The 13,981-nt window shown below is 44.3% G+C and overlaps 1 protein-coding gene across 1 annotated transcript; it reads left to right on the plus strand.

Moving 5' to 3' along the window:
* Positions 1-10,980: 10,980 nt before the first annotated feature.
* LOC119804135 (small integral membrane protein 10-like protein 2A) lies at positions 10,981-11,217 on the plus strand. Its single transcript, XM_038315642.1, has one exon. The coding sequence runs from the start codon at positions 10,981-10,983 to the stop codon at positions 11,215-11,217; it is 237 nt and encodes a 78-aa protein (XP_038171570.1).
* The last annotated feature ends 2,764 nt before the right edge of the window (positions 11,218-13,981 follow it).

Here is a 13,981-nt window from a genome sequence, read left to right on the forward strand (position 1 = left end):
TCCCTTGGTTCAGGGAAACTTTTGTAATGTCCTGTGAAATCATGTTACAATGTAAGTAACAGTCTGAGTAAGCCGAGATCAAACCAAGTAGGAGTAGCATGGCCTCTCCAAGCAGGCTCAGAAGATTCACCCCCAAGATCCCCTCCTTGCCTCTCCTGAGAGCAGCCAGAACAGGCAGGAGTCCCCTTATGGTTTTCCACAGCCCTAGCCTCCTAAGCAGCAGGGCTTCTTTCCTTGCTTGCCAGTTTGTCACCACAAGGTGGCGCAAGAGAAGCAGCCGGAAACTGCACAAGTTGCATCCCTTTACCCTCTGTCAGTGCTTGCCTTCTGGCCTGGCCTGGCCTAAATATGCTTTTTAAAAAAAAAGAAAGAAAGAAAAGAAAAGAAAACCAGCGTCCCCCTGCCCTGGCCCGCCCCTGCATCTGTAGTCATCTGAATCACATGTGTAATGTGATGGGAGAGAATTTAACCCTCAGCCTGTCAGATCGGGAATCTGTTTTCTCAGCCCTCTACTAGGCACTTATCCACCTAGTTTCCATAAGGGACCAGATGCCTTTCTCCGCTCAGTGCTACAGGTTGCCTCTTATCAAGTCTTTTCCAGCTTACACTGTTAGGCAGGCCTTCTCAAAGATCTAGACAAAACTCAATTCACATTTCCTAACTACATTAAGACATTAAAATATTGCGATTTTTATATTTTAAACTATATTTAATACATTTCTCTTAAAGAATATTTATTTTATGTGTGTGTCTAAGCGTATATGTATACCATGTTTGTGATGAAATCATAGATGTCAGGAGAGGGCAGTGGATCTCCTGGAACTGGTGTTACAGGCAGTTGTGAACTTCTGTATGGGTGATGGGGGCCGAACCTGGGTCCTTGGAAAGAGAAGCAGCTACTCAGTCCTGAGCCATATGCACTTCTCTTAGCCCTAATGCATGAATTATGAATTACTGGAGGTTGCCTCAAAATTTGAAGGTCTTTTTTATAATCAAAACCTACCTGTTGGCCCTCGGAGAAAGCTATTTACCCTTATGTTTAAAATACATTCTGCTGGGTGGTGGTGGCACATGCCTCTAATCCCAGCACTAAGGAGGCAGAGACAGGCGGACCTTTGTGAGTTTGAGGCCAGCCTGGTCTACAATTGAGTTCCAGGACAGCCAGGACTACACAGAGAAATTCTGTCTTGAAAAATCAAAAAAAAAAAGAAAGAAAAGAAAACACACTCTATATATTTCTTTAGCTACTTATTTCCCCATAAGATTCCCTCCCTGTACAATTGTAAAAGTAGAAGAAATCAAGTCCCCTTGTCTTAATTGGGAGTTAAAGGACACTCTTGCACTGTCTTCAGAGACAGCTCATCCTGGCAAAGTTGGAGTCACTCATCTTAAGATGCTATTTACATGGTGCTACACACACACACACACACAGAGAGAGAGGGGGAGAGAGAGAGAGAGAGAGAGAGAGAGAGAGAGAGAGAGAGAGAGAGAGAGAGAGAGAATGCCTGCACCAGGGGACAAGAAAGGAAAGTCTGTACTTCTTATCCCAATTCCTTCACTTTTCAAACAAAAATAATAGTGTGATTAGTACTGAGAAGTTCTGTGTTTACCAAACAAATGACCCTGGCAAAGGCGCCAACGCTTGATTTCTTAGCTGGGTTTCCATCAACACGCACAGTTTATGGCCCTTGCTTTTGAATTTGGGCACATTTGAGATTACTACAAAAAGAATGTGGCTGATGTGACTCTGTGTTCGGAGATGAGACCATGAAAGGCGTTACAGTTTTCCCCACTTTTCCACTAAACACTCTTGGATCCCAAGTTACAAATATTACTACTTTAAGATCACCATTATGAAGAGGACACATGTAGGCTGGTGCGGGGGGGCTATAAAGTAATGCAATTTTTAGTATACTTCTGAAGCTAGGATATACATTAAACTAATTTGTTTTAAATTAAGACATTAATTGTGATCACCAGGGTACTCACTGAGAAACTGACCTAAAACTACAGGGTTTTTTTTAATAAAAACAAAACAAAAAAAACCCTACATCTGGTGAAAATACAGAGAATAAATGACAATTGTGGAGAGCCCAAGCCTGGTTAGTACATCTCCAAGGCAACGGCTAAGCTTAAGGCTCAGGGAACATCTCTGAAGAGGGGGTGGAAAGAGTTTTAAGAGCCAGAGAGTGAGTACCAGGGCAGCTGCTGCTAACATCTTCCAGACAGAACAGGGAAGCAGAGCCAACATGCATTCTCAACAGTATGGTTGCCTAAACAAAGACCTGCATAATGACAACACCAGTTGACATGCCAACATGGACGGCCAGAATTTCAGAGGTCTCACCCCTAGATGAAGAGCTGCAGGCGATCAGTGGCTGCCGAGAGAAATGGTTTCTCCAGGGACGAGCTCTCTTATAGGTGATCAGTCCCTAAGTGCTCAACTGTAAACACATGTACATGCAAGCAACACTAAAATAGACTCAATAGAAGGTGTGTGTGTGTGTGTGTGTACTTCATAGTGAGACTCTATCTAAAAAAAATAATTAAAAAACAAACGATAATACCACATTACCAGGAAAATAATTCATTTAGTAAAGTGTTTGCGGCACAGGCATGAGACAATAAACTGAATCCCTAGAACCCATTGTAAAAAGCCTGACTCGGGTGCATACATGCCAATGATATCAGCACTGGGAAGGCAAAGACAGGACAATCTCTGGGGCTCATTGGTAAGCCAACCTAACCTATTCAGTGAGCTTCTACAAGTGAGTGACCCAGTTTCAAAAGCAAAGTGTGGGCTGAGGAGGTGGCTGAGTGGGTACAAGCATGAAGACACGAGTTCAGATCCCCAGCGCTCATGCCAGCTCATGGATGTGCTGGCAAATGTGTAACCCAGGCACTGATGGGTAGGGTGGGGATGGCTGGAGACAAATGGATCCTAGAAGGGCCCTTAGCCCATAGCCGACCCAGCCAAGAAACAGCGAGCCCTTGGTTCTAAAATAATTAGAAGTAAGGCAATAGAAGAAGATATTCCATGTCAATCTGTGGTCTCTACATACACATATATAGGCAAGCACACTCACCCATATACACATGCATACAACACGCACACACCCACGTAAATAAATAAAATAGATATCTCCTGAGGGATGACATTCAAATTTGTTCTGTAGTCTCCGCATGTACATGCACAGACATAAATACATACACACAAAATAGAGTGAAACCGTGTGCCAGGAAAGCACCTGTTTAAAATAAAAGGCAGGGGGCTGGAGAGATGGCTCAGAGCTTAAGAGATTTCCAGAGGTCCTGAGTTCAATTCCCAGCAACCACAAGGTGGCTCACAACCATCTGTAATGGGATCTGGTGCCCTTTTATGATATGCAGGCAGAACACTGTGTACATAATAAGTAAATAAATCATTTTATAAGGGGAGTAGGAAGATATAGATATTAAAAATAAATAAAATAAAAGGCAATAAAGTATTGAGGATATAAGACACAGAAGACATAAAATACAGAAAATATCAAAATGGACACTATACATCCTATCTTTTGTTTTGTTTTCGAGACAGGGATTATCTGTGTTGTTTTGGAGCCTGTCCTGGAACTAGCTCTTGTAGACCAGGCTGGCCTCGAACTCACAGAGATCCGCCTGCCTCTGCCTCCCGAGTGCTGGGTTTAAAGGCATTCACTACCACCACTACCCAACTGTACATTCTATCTCATTGGTAATCACATTAACTTCTATTGATTTTGTTTTAGGTGTTTTGTCTCAATACCAGGTGCATGCCTGTTGCCCCAGGAGGCCAGAAGAGGGCGCCAGATCACTTGTGAGTCACCCTGTGGATACTAGAACTCAGACCTGGGTCCTCTTTAAGAGCTAACCACTGAGCCTTTTCCCACACCCTAGTTGTATTAAATTTGAATGAGCTAAATTGTCAATGAAAATAAAAACACTGGCTGACTGGATTTTTCTTTCTTAAGAATGTTATATGTAGGGCTGGAGAGATGGTTCAGCGATTAAGAGCACTGGCTGTTCGTCCAAAGGGCCCCAGTTCAATTCCCAGCACCCACATTGCAGTTCACAGCTGTCTGTAACTCCAGTTCCAGGGGACCCAACACCCTCATGCAGGCAAAACACCAATGTACATAAATTTTTTTAAAAAAAGTTATGTGGATAGGTGTTTTGCCTACATATATGTCTGTACACCACATGTGTGCAGTGCCCACAGAGGCCATAAAAAAGCATTAGATCCCTTAGGACTGAGTTACAGAGGGTTGTGGGATGTGGGTGCTGGGAATTGAACTTTCATTCTCTGAAGAACAGACAACAACCACTGAGCCATCTCTAGCTTCCCCTAATGGGTTTAAAAATATATGATCCAAATGAATAATGTCAACGAAAGACACCTGTGATCTCAATACAAAATAATTTAGAAAGTAAAAGGGTGGTATAGCATGAATAATAAAAGCCAAGAGACAGAAATTGGGGTTCAACCTGAAGATCAGAAGAACAAAGCAGCCGAGCCACTAGAGAGCTCTTACTTTGATGAAATCTTCAGACTAAAAGAGAGTGAGTTCCTGTCTCATCCGGCCTTATAGTCCTCTCTAGTGCTGGGATTAAAGGCATGTACCACCACCGCTCAGCCTCTATGGCTAACTAGTGTGGCTGCTGGGATTAAAGGTGTGTGCAGCCACTGCCTGGTCTGTATGGCTAACCAGTGTAGCTGTTTTGCCTTCTGATCTTCAGGCAAACTTTATTTATTAAAATACAAATGAAATATCACTACAGTGTGGAAAACAATACATTTTAAATACACACATAACAATATTAACTGCAGAAGAAGAACTTGAGAGGGAATTGTGGGAGAAAAAGGAATGAACATAACGTAAGTACAGTAGTGAATAATCACGTATGAAATTCTCAGAAAACTAACTTTAAAAAGTGTGGAAAAAGACTGAACTATCACATATATCCCTTAAATACATAATTATCATATGCAATTGAAAAATAAAATAAGAAATACATTAAAATGTGCAAAACAGTACCCCCAAAGAAAGCTGAAATTGTTATATTAATGTCAGGAACAATATGTTTTATTTTTTTTAGTTTTTCTTTTATTTTTGAGATAATATAATTATATTTCTTCTTTGCCTTTCCTCCCCACTTAACTCCTCCTTTCTCTCTTTCAAATTCATGGACTCTTTTTTCATTGTTGTCACGTGCATACATATATATATATATACATATATACACATATATGTATGTGTATATGTGTGTGTGTGTGTGTGTATGTGTGTGTGTAGCTAGAGGTTTCTTTCCTGCCTGCCAGTTCCCGAATATCCACTCTGAGACTTATTATTAATAATAAATAATTAGGCCTATTACCTCAGGCTTATTATTAACTAGTTCTTAAAACTTAAAAACCCATTTCTAATAGTCTATATTTTACCACGAGGCTCTTGGTTTATTATGTCACATCTTGTTTTTCCAGCTGCTGCTGGTGTCTCCCAAACTCCTTCTTCTTTTTCCCTTTAATGTTGCTTGGATTTCCTGCGTGGCTCTATTCTGCCTGGCTATTGGCCAAATCAGCTTCTTTATTAACCAATGGTAATAAAACATATTCACAACATACAGAAGGACATGCACATCATTTATATATATGTGTATATATGTGTGTGTGTATATATATCTTTGTGGTCTGTATATTGTTACTTTTCAGTATCATATATTATATATATAATTTAAAAATTATATATTATCATATATATAATTATATATAATTACTAAATTGTTGTAACATTTTATAAAGTATTTCTCCTTGCTGGTCAAAATTCTCCATGTTACAGGGGAAACAACATTGATAAAATAGTTTAGCCACTTACTCAATAAACAATTAAGCAACAAGGACAGTAAGTCCAGGAGAGATTGATGTCTAAAATTGCTACAGTATTATTTTAACTGTGCATTCTTTCATCAAAGCCTGCAGAGCTAAAAATGGCATAGTAGAAGCCACAAATAATTCTCACCTCCAAAATATCAGTAAAACTACTGGCAAATCATTTCAATCAGCATTTTATGGTCATAAAAATAACTCAAATGCTTATGTTTGTCAGGAAATGAAAGGAAGAATTTGAGAAAGCAAATATTCTAAGCCCACATTCAAAGTGAAAACATTAGCCTGGCTGTCACCAGAATTGTCAAATGGAGGAGGAAGTTTAAGTATCTCAGATAATTATCTGATCTGTTCAGAGGCTCCCTGGAAGACCCCATTTATAAGGAGGGTTATATTAGACCAAACTTTGCAGTCACCCATAAAAAACTATAGGATTATAGGAAGGAAGTTTTATAATAAATGTGCCAATCTAGCAGGAAGAGCGATATACCTAAAACATTTATATTTCAGTTAACTAACACCATATCCCAAGACTTAATTTCTAATGCTCAAAAGAAACTAGCCTTGAAAAATGTAATAACTATCTTTATTATCAATCTAAACCTCAGATATTTAGGCAAGTTCTTGCTATGTGCTCCAGGCTGGACTTGAACTCACTGTGTAGGCCATGCTGGGCTTCATCCTGCCTCAGCTCCCCAAGTTCCAGGATAGTAAGCATGCAATACCATGCCTACTTTTTCTACTTACCTCCTCTAAAAATTATGGCTTGTTTGAAGTTTTTTATCTATAACCATGATACAAATTCATGTATTCTTCTGGTGTGTTATATTTTCATGCCTAGGCACCAGTATCCCAGTCTAATGTTGTAGACCAAGAAATCTGGGGCTGTAATGAATGAAAGCAGTTGAGCTTGCTTAGAAGTTAGGAGCACTTGGTGTACAATCATTAAGACATCAATAATGAAAATGGAGTTTGTTGATAAAGGTTTTCCATCCCATCCGGTCCCAAAGCCATTCAGTCCAACGCACAGAGGTCTACATTAATTATAAACTGGTTGGCCTAATAACTCAAGCTTCTCTTATTAACTCTTATAACATATTTTTGTCTGTGTTAGCCATGTGGCTTGGTACCTTTCATCAGTGAGGCATTCTCATCTTGCTTCCTCTGTCTCTGGATGACAACTGCAGACTGACTCTTTCCTCTTCCCAGAATTCTCTTGTTCTCATCACCCTGCCTATACTTCCTGCCTGGCTACTGGCCAATTAGCATTTTATTAAGCTTTTAAAAGCTATTAAACCATTGTCCCACAGCATTCCCCCACAAACTTTTTTTTCAAAACAAGAATTCTGAATCAAATCTTCCTTGTTTAGCTTTCTTCCTGACCATTATCCATAACAACTTGTAACCAATACTCTACACAAAGAAAAATATCCATAGTCCATTTTTTGGGAATGTGGGCATAGTTTTTCTACTTCCTGCTGACTGGTGGCACTGATAACCTTATAGGGACCTAAAGGAAGTTCAGAATTATGAATAAGACCTTACTGGAGTATCCTGTGAGGCTTGATCATTTCAACCAGCAGTCCTGAATCTGTTCTAGATGTAGAACTCAGACATCTGGGCCATCTGGATTTCTCAGGGGTTCTTTCTTGATCAAACCTGATTTTTCTTAACCCAGAATGAATCCAGAGCCTCTCATTTCCTTTATAAAGAAAAGCAAAACCTCTTCTCCAAAGTAACATATATTTTGACTTATATTTTAAAGTCAAGGCATTTTCAAAATACATATGTTGGATTAATTCAGCAACATTTATAATCAAATGTCATTTAGCAGCTGTAACACAATAACATATAATATCCAGATTCTGTATATTTTCCATCTTTATGTGGCTTTATTTTAAACTCTATTTTTTCTTTTTTTTTAATTTTTGGTTTTTGAGACCAGGTTTCTCTGTGTATCTGGCTGTCCTGGCACTCACTCTGTAGAACAGATTGTCCTTGAACTCAGAGATCCGACTGCCTCTCTGCCTCCACCTGTTGGGATTAAAGATGTGTTCTACCACACCTTGAACTCACAGAGATCACCTGCCTCTGCCTCCCAAGGATTGGGATTAAAGGTATGTGCCACCACACCTTGAACTCACAGAGATCCATCCACCTGCCAGAGTTAAGATCCCAAGACTGTGTAACATGCCATACCTAGCAAACACCCATAAATGATTCTAGTGCTGAGATAGAGAGACAACTTTTTGCTTCTGCACGGACAAACATATGCAGCTATGCGAGCATGCACGCACGCGCGCGCGCGCACACACACACACACACACACGTACAGGTGAATGCCCTTGCAAGCATGCATGTACATACACACATTTTTAACGTGTTTGGTATTTGTTCATTATAAATACAATCAAAATAATAACACAAAAGTAAGACCAGCCTAGGTTACATAGTGAGTTCCAGGCAAGTATGGCTACAGATTGAGACTGAATCAAAAAGTTAGATATATGAAAGTTATAATAGTACTTTTCATCTTTTGAGACAGGGTTTCTCTGTGTAATAGCCCTGGCTGTCCTGGAACAATCTTTGTACACCAGACTGGCCTTGAACTCACAGAGATCTGCCTGCCTTGGCCTCCCAGTCAGGGGATTAAAGGTGTGCGCCACCACACCCAGCATTGTAATCTTAGTTTCCAAAGATACTCAAAACCAGTGATTTAGAAAACGCATTTGCCCATGCACAGCCATTAGGGTAGCGAACTCTTACATTCAACCTGGCACTGTGAATTCTCTCCACTGCAATGAGACAAGGAGCAGCTAGAAAGACGAAAAGACAGAGAACTGTTTGCACATAATAAGATACTCTAGTTAACCAAGTTTCACAGTATTGACAAAAAGATCCCTAGAAACAAATGAAAAGTTTGTCTTCTTCACTGGACACAAGATGAATGCACAGAAATGTGTGCTTCAAGGGTAGGAGGATGGCTCCAAATGTAAAACACAAAGTTGACATCCCCAGTGTAATGATCTGTTCTGTCTCTTTAAGAGACAAGCCACGCCCACTCCCTCCCCAAGCCAGGCTTGGAGGCACAGGGGGCAGAGATGGTTGTTTGCTTGTTTTTGGTTTGTTTGTTGGGCTTTTTAGTCCACAGCCTCACCATGTAGTCCTGACTGGCTGAGGACTTGTTATGTAGACCAGGCTGACCTCAAACTTACAAAGGTCTGCCTGCCTCTGCCGCCTGAATGCTTAGGATCAAAGACTTGTACAGTCATACCTGGAAGTGACACAAGTTTTAAATCCCAGATCTTGGGAAGGCAGTGACAGGCAGATCCCTGGAGCTTGCTGACCCTTCTGGTCTACTGGGAGGGCTCTTAGCCATGAAGAGACAGTCCCAAAACTGAAGTAAATATGCTCCATGGGATGTCTTCTCGCCTCCACACACAAGAATGCATGCACACCTACACATACATGTGAATCCACACAGGAATGCATGCATACACATATACATACAAAGATACATTTCTATATACTAATAATGAACAGGCATATGGAAACTGAGATTAAAAGTCCCAAATCATTTATAGTGCTTTCAAAGAAAATGAGTACATTTTTTAAGATTTATTATGTATACAACATTCCTTCCATGTACGCTTGCATGCCAGAAGAGGACACCAGATCTCATAGATGGCTGTGAGCCACCATGTGGTTGCTGGGAATTGAACTCAGGACCTCTGGAAGAGCAGTCAGTGCTCTTAACCTCTGAGCCATCTCTCCAGCCCCCAGAAAATGAGTATTTTCAAGTAGCTATAACAAATGTAAAAAGGATCTCAATGCCAAACCATACAAATTTCAATAAAAGAAATAAAAACATCTTGATAAACAAAGACAGACTCTGTTCTTTGACATGAAACAATCTACATAAAAATAGTGTCAGTTCTCCCCCAAAACTGGTCTATTTAATACACTTTCAAGCAATGCCTTTTGTACTTACTATTTACTTCTAAAATTATGTAGATATGCACAGCCCCTAGAATAACTAAAGATGTGCTGTCAAATAAAAATCGAATTTGGAGGGATCACTACTCCCTCCAAATTATATAAATTATATAAATAAGATGATCTTTGATTTACTCTGAAGTTACACCTGGATAAATCAATTTTAAGTTGAAAATATCCTAAGACGAAAATGCCCTTCGGGCACCTAACCCACTGAACACAGTAACTGAGCAACACTCTGCAATGCGGAATCTTGGCTGTTTTCCTCTCACCCTTGCATAGGTGACTGAACGCTGCCCACATCGCCAGAGACAATCTGGCTTTGGGTTGGATTTGGTTTAACCTGTTGATCTAAAGATTAGATGTTAACATGAAAAGGCAGCCAGCAAACACAACAGAAATGGAACAAAATGCATGCACCATTGATCTGAGGGTACTGCGTGGGGCAGTTAAGGGCATTATGCAAATAATGAAAGGTGCATTGAGTCCTTGGATCTGGTTCCCGAGGAGACGGTGGAAGAGGGGTGTTAGCATGCATAGGAGAGAACTACTGGATATACTTTCCTATAGAATTAGCAAAAGTGGTCCACGAGAGCTAGCTAGTCCTTAACCCCCTCCATTCTAGAGTATTTCCCAAAAGCTAGTCCTAGCAGAGCACCATTCACGCCGTTCAGTATTTGGGCACTCTAGGAATAACAAGCTGAACAGGTGGGGCAGGCACTTGGTCGATATGAGACTTAGTGGAGAGAGAGTTCCCATCTGTGGGACTGAGGCAGTAAGGCCAAGCTAGCCCGGCCCGACCTCTGCAGCAGCAGGACTCAGGATGAGACAAAGATACCTGCTGAACTAGGGGAAGGACTTCTGCCCAGAGCCTACGGCGAGGGGGCGGAGCTGAGCAGCCTCCGGTCCAGCAAGAAGGCAAGAGCCACTGAGGCTGCGGGGTGGTGGGTGGAGCACTGGAGGCAGCAAGGACCCGGAGCCCGAGGGCGGGGCTGCAGACAGCTTTGGGCGGTCTGTCGCGGTGCAGCGCGGCGTGGCGCAGTGAGCTGGCTCTGCAGCGGGTGAGCGGGTGAGCCAGGCCGATGGCGGTGACGAGGGCCCTGTCGGCTGCAGCTGCGGCTGCAGCCCTATCCGGCCTGGCAATGCGATTGTCGCGTTGGGCGGCGACGCGCGGCTCCTACAGCGCCTTCTGCAAGGGGCTCACGCGCACGCTGCTCACCTTCTTCGACCTGGCCTGGCGGCTGCGCGTAAACTTCCCCTACTTCTATATGGTGGCCTCGGTGATGCTCAACGTCCGCCTGCAGGTGCGGATCGAGTGAGCCATCGCCGGCCACAACGGCGGTCCCCGGGTGGAGAGCGCCATCTACACCATCTGCGCCACCCGCGCCACCCCCGCCATCCCCTCCAGGCGGCCGCTTGAAGGACCGTGGGGCAGCTCAGTGCCCAGAGACCGCGGCGGGGGGCGCAGACGGGACTGCTTGGGACCCTCCATTTTAGGCCTCCGAGGAGGGCCCACGGTTCTGCATCCCATACTGCAAAAAACCTTCGCAGCCGAGTCATTTCCCGCGGCATCCAGAGAATCACCAGAGTCTGGCAAACCTGTTGCCTCCGATTGGCCAGAAAGAGGGAAAACCCGAAAGAGGGGGTGCTACCGCAGGATTTACCAGGCCCTGTGCAGAAAGGTAGGCACGGACAGGTTGGAATGGGGGCTGGTGGGTATAACTCGTTTGTGGAAATAGGGAATACGCCATGGCACACCTGCTGCGTAGCCAAGCTTGGAAACTGAAAAGGTAGGCAAGGCTTTCCCGTGTCCCTGGTGGTGGTTCCATGATAGGGTATTGGGTGGCTATGACATCTTGGAGGGTCAGCTCATCATCAACACACAGACAGGGAGCCCCTCCCAACCACCTTCCAGGCCTCAAGTCCCCCCACCTCCCCTCTCTCTGTCTCTGTCTCTGTCTCTGTCTCTCTCTCTGTCTCTCTCTCTGTCTCTCTCTCTCTCTCTCTCTCTCTCTCTCTCGGAGCCTCCTGAGACCCCTGAACCCCGAATGACAGAGTAAGTTGGGCCAGTGAGCCCCCAGGAAGGTGCTAGAAGAGTAAATATTAGTTCATCGGTCTCCCTATGTTAGGTGGTCAGATAAAATGGACAGTTCTTTTCTGAACCAAACCTCAGGTCTGTCCCCTTCTTTGCATGCAGGCCCAAGGTTAGTCTCTGCAGCTCTGCGCAGCCCTTCTCCAGACTGCCTCCTGCACTCTTGGGGATGGGGCAGGGGACTGTCCTCTGCCTACACCTCCTGCTCTCCCTCTTGCTCCCCTAACCCAGTCTGGGGCATTCCTGAGGCTCTCTGCATCTGCAGACAGGAAAGAACAGGAATATTGGTTACAATCGTCTCTTTCCCCCACAGCCTGCTTCTCCCATCCTCCCTGTCTGCCCATCAGCACCTGCGACGACACTCGTGAGACCCAGAAGCCCATCTTCCAGCCATGAGTGGCCTGGCAGCTGTGTGCCACAGGATCTGGGGAAGTGCGAAGGATTCCAGGAGCAAGCAGCTGCTGTCGGGATAGGTGGAGAAGCAGAGTGTACAGGAGGCCAACTCTAAAGTCTTCTTTTTTTTTCAGGCCTTGATCTTCTAGGTGATGGTTCCCTTCTCTGATCATTTCAAGATGGATCCCTATGTAGAGATGCCTGCCTCTTTCCTGAACAGCCCGGGGAGCAGCTGAGTGAAGAACCTGCCTAGAAGAGGAAGGGCCTTTCTGATAGAGGCCTAGAGAGTGGTGGGTGGCTCAGGTCTTCTGGCCCCGCCATAGAAAAGATGCCAGTGTACCTCGGGCACTGATATCTCCTAGCACCACTGTGAGGCAGACATATTCCCTCATCTCATGAACACAATGGGGCTCAAGTACCATGCTGGGTTTGCCCTTGTTACACACAGAAGGGGGAACTCAGCCTGCCCTGGACCTGCATTCCCCCACCCCTTCTGCAGTCTTCTTTATGACCTGGAAGGATGCTGGGGTGGGGAGGGAGTAGAGAGCTGCCAGGGGACCTAGGGAGAAAGAGGGGCTGTGGGTTAGGGAAGCTGGGCATCTGCCTTTCCTTGGAGTAGACTAGAAGACAGGCAGATGTTGAGTTCATGAACAGAAAGGAGGGTTCAAGAACTTCCTGAAATTTGCCCTCCCCACCTCTCTGGTGCTTGACCAGGGCCCCCGAGCAGTTGTGTGGTGGTGGACTACAATGATGGCATTGTGGTTCATGGGAGGTCGAGGAGCTACAGGTTGAGATTCATGGTATGGCCCTGTTTCTTTGTTCCCGGGCTTGTAGCCCCATCCCATGGGGATCACATGGGAAAAAATTCCCCTCTAGATATACTGAGCAGTCTGTCCAGGAGGCCCTTCTTAGGCTAGACTCTCCAAATGCCCAAGGATGTCCCAAGGGATACTTTTACTCCTTCTCCTACACTCCTCCAAGCTTCTCTGGCAGTGGTATCTCAAGGTCCATGCATTCCATTCCTGATACAGAAACCTTCAGCATGCTGGTAAGCCTTGACCTACTGGGAGAAATGAGTATGCGATGGAGGCCCTGCCTTCTTAGACCTCCTGCTCCAGGAAGCCCCTCCCTGCTCATGTGCAGGCATGGGCTATGGTGTGAGGTCAGAGGCACTGGCAATGGACTGGACTCTGGGGCCAGTGGTGTCAGCCAGAAGATGGGGGTAGAACTAGCACTCTGCTTTGTGTTCCTATCCCATTCTGGCCCTGAGTAGTCTGTGAGCCTCTGTTTTCCCCTGCCTCTTGGCTACTTTTCTTCCTCCACGGTGCCCTGGCTGTGTGATGGGGTCGTGATGCACTTTATCTCCTTGCTGTCTGTACTGCAAGCAGCGGAGCTTCAATCAGCTCAGAGACTGGACCCGGATGGCCGTATATTTCCATGTGTGATAAACTCTGCGCTGCCAGCACTGTCTGGTCAGAGATGCCGTTTCTGATGTTGTCACATGTTGTTGTCTCTCAAAATTAAAAGAAAATCTTCAAGTTCAGTACACCAAATACTGCCTGGATGCCTCCTGTTTTTCTCGGGTGCCATACCGTACC

This window comes from Arvicola amphibius, chromosome X (assembly GCF_903992535.2).
Source record: "Arvicola amphibius chromosome X, mArvAmp1.2, whole genome shotgun sequence".
In the NCBI taxonomy this organism is placed as follows: Eukaryota; Metazoa; Chordata; class Mammalia; order Rodentia; family Cricetidae; genus Arvicola; species Arvicola amphibius.

Excerpts from the sequence above, each read along its gene's own strand:
- LOC119804135 (XM_038315642.1), top strand. The coding sequence starts at position 10,981 with ATGGCGGTGACGAGGGCCCTGTCGGCTGCAGCTGCGGCTGCAGCCCTA.